Here is a 7,029-nt window from a genome sequence, read left to right as displayed (position 1 = left end):
TGGCGGTGCTCCCGCCGAGGGTTCGGATCCCACATACAGACCGGCCGCTCACTGGCTGAGCGAGGTGCGGTTGCAACACCGAGGGTTGCGATCCCATTGCTGGTCCCGGTCCGGTACGGGCACGACACTGAGGGTTGCGATCTGTTGCCGGTCATGAAAAAAGACAAAAAGGAAAAAAAAAAAAAAAAGATTGATCATCATTATGGTATGATATCAAAACATCCTAGCAAAGACCACACTACGTTTTAATTTTTTTAAGTGACCAAACTCATTTGCTAATGAAATCACTATTCTTATAACACTGCTTGTTTTTTCCGAATCAATTAATACATGCCAACTTCAGATGCATTCTAAGTATTCACAGCATTAGTGGAAGAAAATTGGAATACCTCTGAAGTTAGTCATTTGGCACTTTGTACAAATAAAAACACTGAAGAGGAAGGATAGAGAATACTTCAAGATATAAGACTAATCTGATTTTTAGCAGGTACTACAAGAATACAAAAAAATAAGTGAATCATTTATTTCAGAGAACTGATGTTCTCAAATATTTATTCTAAAAATCTAGGAAAGTACTACCATATGAGTCAGCAATCTCACTGCTGGGTATGTACCCAAAGGAATACAAATCAACGTCAAAGGGATACCTGCACTCCCATATTTATTGCAGCTCTATTTACAACACCCAAGATAAGGAACCAACCTAAATGTCTTTCAACGGATGAATGGATAAGGAAAATGTGGTATATATACACAATGGAATACTACTCAGCCATAAAAAAGAATATAATTCTGCCATTCATAGCAGCATGAATGAGCTTTGAGAAAATCATATTAAGTGAAAAAAGCCAGGAACAGAAAGAGAAATACTGCATGTCCTCACTCAGTAGTGGGAGAAAGAAAGAAGGAAGGAAGGAAGGATGGATAAAAAGAAAGGAAGAAAAAAAGAAATATCACAATAATATGTTGAACTTTCAGGAGAGAACAGAACTGTGATTACTAGAGGTGAGAAAGGGGGAGGGGAAGAGAGTTAGGGAGAAATTGGTTAATGGACATAAAGAACTAGTACATCTTATAGTGACGAATATTCCACCTATCCTGATTTGATCATCACATATTGTACACAAGTACTGATAGTCAACTCTGTACCTCACAAATATGTATAATCAATTATGTTCCAATAAAAATAAATAAATAAAAATAAATCTAGAGAAGGATAGAAAACTAGGAAGGTTTTTGTTTTTTATTCAAATGGGAGATATGTATATGTGTTTGCAAGTCAAAGTATAGTAGGAGATGAAACTGGACTCCCTGGTGGTTGGTGACAAATTGTACACAGCTTTCAAAACCAGCATGAAGTGAGTCAGAGTGACGGGCATTTGTACTGAGCCGGAAGCTGACATAGTCTTGCAGGCCAAACAGTAATCCTGGGTGGCTCTGGTGGAATGAGGTATTTAATCACCTCACCAGTGAGAGTCTTGTTAAGTAAATACCTGGCAGCCTTGGTCACGAGCTTGAAAGGCAGAGAGAAAAGTAAACTTTCATGAGTGAGCTTCCAGGAGTGGTGTTTATTTGAGCTAATTCTGAATGTCCTTTAAGGCCCAGCTCAGTGCTGCCTCTTCCCTTCCCCACCACAGAGCTGCAGCTGCAGGAGCTAACATCCCATTTTATTCATTCTCGGCACGCAGGGCCCCAGTCATTCATAATTGGACAAATGAATGCACAAAAAGGTGACTACGGAGGATATTTGCCATCCAACTGGGAATAAGTGTGCTTCCCATCAGAATCAGAAACTAAATCAGCAGTTCTCAGCATTTCTCTGTTCAATGTACACTTTTGGGGGGTGGCACCAGTCAAGGGTTCTAATGAGGAACACCCCTCTTCAGAAAGAAGTACGAAGCTTCTTCAAAAAGTTCATGGAAAGATTCATTTTATCTTTTATTTGAAGGACCACTGTTTTTAGAAAATCTAATAATTCCTTCCTGCCACTTACTGTGTCACTGTTCAGCACTGTATCACTGTTTACAGAAAACTATTAACTTCCTGGACTCATAAAGCAATGTCTTCACATGTTCTAGGTCTTTTGAGCTAAAATGACAGTACACCTTCTTTCTCTGATTAGCAACAAGTTGTACCCCATTTCCTCCCAGTCTGTGCTGCACAGCTTTCCACCTGTCAGTTCTCTCTATAAAAACGTGTAGCTGCAGCAATCACAAAATGTGCATTTTACTCATTCATTGCAATTGGCAGCCAACCTATGGAAGATCTTGTGGACACCAGAGCCACTCACTTAGAAAATCATAGAAATGCTGCCAAAATAATTCCTGTACTGGGCGGCAAGTGAGACCAGATTGCCCCCCAAATGCATTCCAACTCTTGGTCTCTAAGCTACTTCTTAAAATACAATTACCTTTGCTGTCATCTATTTACTTGTTATTAACCATTTTTGACATAACTCTTGTGTGGCACTTTGCTAAGAGCATGAAGGTTTTTAGAGTATGAAGAATGGGAAGCTGGAAAGGGCCAAATGCAAATGTCACAATTTCTTCTGGGTCTTTGATCTTTCAAGGCTGACATAGAAAAGTGAGCACAGCCTGGCCCAGCCGCAGGCGGGATTGCTTCTGTCATCTCTCCTCTTTCTACGTCTTTCTAAACCTGCCCAACTCCCACTGCCCCTCTCCTGCATACTCTTTGCTATGACCTTAAACCTTCCTTCTCATTCCTGCTTCATGTCTATTTTAAGTCATGGCAGAAAGAGGAGAAAGGATGAAAAATAGCATGTGCCTGTAAAAACCTTGCAGCAGTAGCAAGTGTGCTGAGTTCGTGCCCCAACTGTGGCTAAGCAAATTTGCCCTCTCTCATGGATAGGAGAGCCTTTCTTGTTGCTGTCTCTGGGTCTCCTGGAGCCTCTGGGTGTGGGGTTAAACCTGAGATTACCTGATCAGATGACAGAACCTCCATGCTTCAGGCAGCCACGGCCTTGGAACGACTATCTGAGCTGCCAGCAAAAGTCTAGGAAAGACCATGGGTGTTAGAGATTTGGCACATGTAGAGCTGTCAGGACCTTGGGGACACCCACCCCTCCCTGCCACAGATGAGGGAGGCTGGAGCCTGGATGAGGAAAGAGCAATGCAATGGTTAGTGGTAGAAGCCAGAAAACTCACTGGGGTGGCTGTGGCAATTTTCAATACAAATAGAACGTGAGACTCTTAGAGTCCCCCACTTTGTAGAAGAATTTTAAACACTTTTGTTATTTGTAATGTGTTTAGAAACAGCAAAAATATTTGTTTTATATATATAACAAGATCATTTAGTAGTAAATATACTTGTATAAGAAATTTCCTTTTTGGTTTAAATACTCTTTAGCTTGTCTTCTTATCAACATGTTCATTCATTTAATACATGAAGACAATAGAGAGGAGTCAAAGGCCTCAGGCCATTTTTCCTTTTCTCAGCTCCATGTTCCTTCTCTACTCCTTGTCCAGTTGTCTTCTCCCTGTGCTATGGACTGAATTATGGCCCCCTAGAATTCATTTGCTGAAGGCCTACTGCCAACATGATGGTATATGAAGATGGGGCCTGTGAAAATTAATAAGTCTTGGATGAGGTCATAAGGGTGGGGCCCTCTTGATGGAATTAGTGCCTTATAAGAAGAGACACCAGAGAGCTTTCCATTTCTCTCTCTGCCACGTGAGGACACAGCAAGAAGGGGGCTGCTGTTTACAAGCCAGGAAGAGAGTCCTCACCAAAATCTGACTATCCTGACACCCTGATCTGGGACTTAAAGCCTCCATAACTGTGAGAAACAAACATCTGTTGTTTAAGCCACTCAGTCTGTGATATTTTGACATAGCAGCCCGAGCTGACTAATACACCCTGCCTCTTTTTCTCTCATTGTCTTTCTACCTTCTCCCTCTTCTCTCTCCCAGTAGAAGATGTAAATTAGTGACTAGGATTGCCTATGTAATGCCACCCTGCTGCATTTTTGCCCATTTTTTATTAGAAATAGTTGAACAAAGTATGTTACCTATATTGCATTATGTAAAAAAAACAAGAAAAAAGGAAATTTTACCAGTTTGCCTCCTGGAGTGTCACTAAACTTCTTCATTGTGCAAATCAGGTGAAGATAACTTCTGAAAGGAGAGGAAAAACTGAGGAGAGAAAAGCCTGAAGGAGCAGTTAAAGAAAAGGGAGACGGTGGCAGACAGACACACACAAGGAGAGAGGCTCCTAGGCACCCTGCCACCCCTAAGCCTCACTGGGGCCTGGCCGTCCCCATCCTGCCCCACTGCTCTCTCAGCAGCTTCCCACTGTTACCTTGCTGCCACTTCTCATCTTTTCTTTCTGCTTCTGTTGAAACTCACTTCAACTCACACGAGCCCATTCTCCTAAGTGTAGATTCCATGCCTCTACCCTCTGGGGGGGTAACAGAATAATGACATATGTGCTAATGGTTGAGGACCAACTGGTCTTCCTTCCCAAATAACATCTGTGGAGATTAACTAGGGCCATCTACAAATAACACATCCACCTGGGTTTCAGAGAATATTCATGTGAAAGGAAATGCTAGCCCAGCATTATCCAATAGAAATATGAGTCACAAATGCAAGCCATATATTTTAAATTTTCTAGTAGCCACATTTTTAAAAAGTAAAAATAAATGAGTGAAATTAATTTCAAAAATATATATTTTATTTTATACAATATATCCAAAATATTATTTTAATACATGATCAATATACAAAATTTAATGAGATATTTTACATTTTTTTCAAACTAAATCTTCCAAATCAAATGTGTATTTTACCCTTAATGGCACATCTCAATTCCAACTAGCTACATTCGATTTCTTAATGGTCACATGTGGCTAGTGGATACTGCATGGGACAGCACAGCTCTGGCCAGTGAAAGGAAAGGTGAGTCCCTGGCATATCAGCAGATGAGGAAGGAGGGTCCACCATGTGGACTCCTTCTCCTGGGCTGGAAAGCATGTGCCTGTTGCAGAGGCAATGAACTAAATGCTCCTTTGAAATTTGAAATCTTTTCCCATTGCCCTTTAACTTAAGAAAGGTACTCAAACCACCATCTCCTTAAATATTAGAATTCCAGATATTCAGAACAAAAATTTTCCCATGCAATCTTAAAATTTAGTAAATTGCTAATAATCATTTCTAAAAGCAGAAAATAGCCTGATCTCTCCTCTTAGCACTTTTGTGAAAATAAAAGCATCCTGCCCACTGTGCACTGTGGTGCTCAAGTTTTTACCTCATCATCCCTTGGAAAAGTGATGACTGCCAGTTAGTTCTATTTGCTGAGAAATGGGTGATTCCTTGCCTGCATGCACTACCACAGCAAAGCTGCCCATCTTTAGCAGGTGTGTAGGTACACAATAGTAGCAGGCTTTTGCATCCAGGACTGCCAATAACATTTCAGGTGCAGCTGTGGGGTTTATTTTCACTGGGAATTGAGTAGATGCTGGACCTTCAATTATAGCAATCAACTGTTGAGACCATGTGTCAGGTTCACCTATATGCTCTTGGCTCTATTATCCATAAAATGATACCCGAGCCCTTGACTTCCCTTACTACTTCTACAAGGGTACTTCAAAAAGTTCATGGAAAGATTTGTATTATCCTTCAATTCCATTTTTCCATGAATTTTTTAAAGTACACTTATACCTAAGTCTGCTTTTTATATAGCTCAGAGAAACTTAATGGTGGAAATTTCAAGATTAGAGTGGTAAGGAGGGCAATACTGTACTTCTAAAGTCTAGTAAGATAGGGTCTGCTTTAAGGAGCTACATGTTTTGATGGGCTAGTGAGATTTGTTTTCAAGGACTTCCTGCTGCCCGTCACCAACCGCTGATCTCCGCAGGAGCTTCTCTGTCCCTCCTTAGTCAGGACTTTGTCCTTATCTGAGGGGTAAGCCTATAGAAACTGATAAAGGATAAGCTTTTCTGTTCAGGAGGTATTTGTGATTTTATTAAGAAATGCTGAAAAGCCTTCAGACAGAAAAGAATCTCTAAGGGACATACCATGCTAATAGTGATTTCCTGGATCACCTCAAATTACACCCCTGCCAACCCTAAAGCCGACTTGGGTTAAGAAATGAATGAGTCTTTTCTCATGATTGCTTTCCCCAGAAGGGGGAATGGCAACCTTTTTTCTTTTTCTTTTTTTTTTTTTCCAGTCAAATTAAAATTAGAATTGAAGCATATTTCTACTTGGTTGCAGCTCTTGTGAAAGATTCTTAGGGCAAAGGATAGCATGAAACTTGGGATGGATGTTTGTAGATTGTATTTTCAAGGATGGCTCATTCCCATGGTTAATTGAAAGTTAAATGTGGATAAAAAAGAGTTGGCAAGGGCTGATACTCTTCGCTCTCAAGAGGCCTCCAAGTTCTCTTCTTATAAGCACCCAGTGTCCTTCCCCTCGCTGGGCCCAGATTCCATTCTCAGTGCATCTAACCGGATGATGCAACAACATCTGTGCTCTCTTTTAAGGATATGAGAAATGAAGATTTTTCATCTTTCCCCTCTTTGAGTTCTGGAAATCCAATTAAAACCACTAAGACTTTCCTTTTCTTGTTTGCTTTAGAAGACAACTCACTGGAAGAGTTCTGTGGTGGTCTCCCACCTGTGGAAGAAGGTGATAGAAAAATCAGCCTGATTATGAAGTTGTCGACCCAGCTTTCCCTTCAGACTGAGAAGATCACTCAGCTGGAAGAAGTTTTAGAGGAAAAGGAAAGAAAGATTCAGCAACTGGAAGCTGAGCAGGAGCTCCATCCTTTACAAGAGGTTGAGGAGCCTCCAGAATGTTTACAAGAAGTCCCAATGTTTTTTAATAACTGTGTCACTTCTGTGGTCTCTCACGAGGATTTATAAAGAGTCTCAATAAGAAAACAACAAAAGTTTATTAAATATCATCAATGAAAAGAACCCAAATAATTTCATTATTGGCAAACTCAAGTTCAGGTTCATAGGTTTGAGTGTATCCTATAATATTCATATTGTAAGAAAACAAAACAAAG

At 40.5% G+C, this 7,029-nt stretch overlaps 1 protein-coding gene across 1 annotated transcript in view; it reads left to right on the top strand.

Annotated features, from left to right (window-relative positions):
• The window catches only part of LOC103589059 (interaptin-like), a 153,599-nt gene extending 146,716 nt beyond the window's left edge, over positions 1–6,883 (top strand). The window contains exon 6 of the mRNA XM_008570931.1: positions 6,597–6,883. Coding sequence (XP_008569153.1) covers positions 6,597–6,883 — 287 coding nt within the window. The remainder of the gene's footprint in view (positions 1–6,596) is intronic.
• The last annotated feature ends 146 nt before the right edge of the window (positions 6,884–7,029 follow it).

The sequence above is a fragment of the Galeopterus variegatus genome, unplaced genomic scaffold, assembly GCF_000696425.1.
Source record: "Galeopterus variegatus unplaced genomic scaffold, G_variegatus-3.0.2 Scaffold645, whole genome shotgun sequence".
Taxonomy (NCBI): Eukaryota; Metazoa; Chordata; class Mammalia; order Dermoptera; family Cynocephalidae; genus Galeopterus; species Galeopterus variegatus.
Note: the sequence above shows the minus strand (reverse complement) of the source record. Positions and strands in the feature narration are given on the sequence as shown.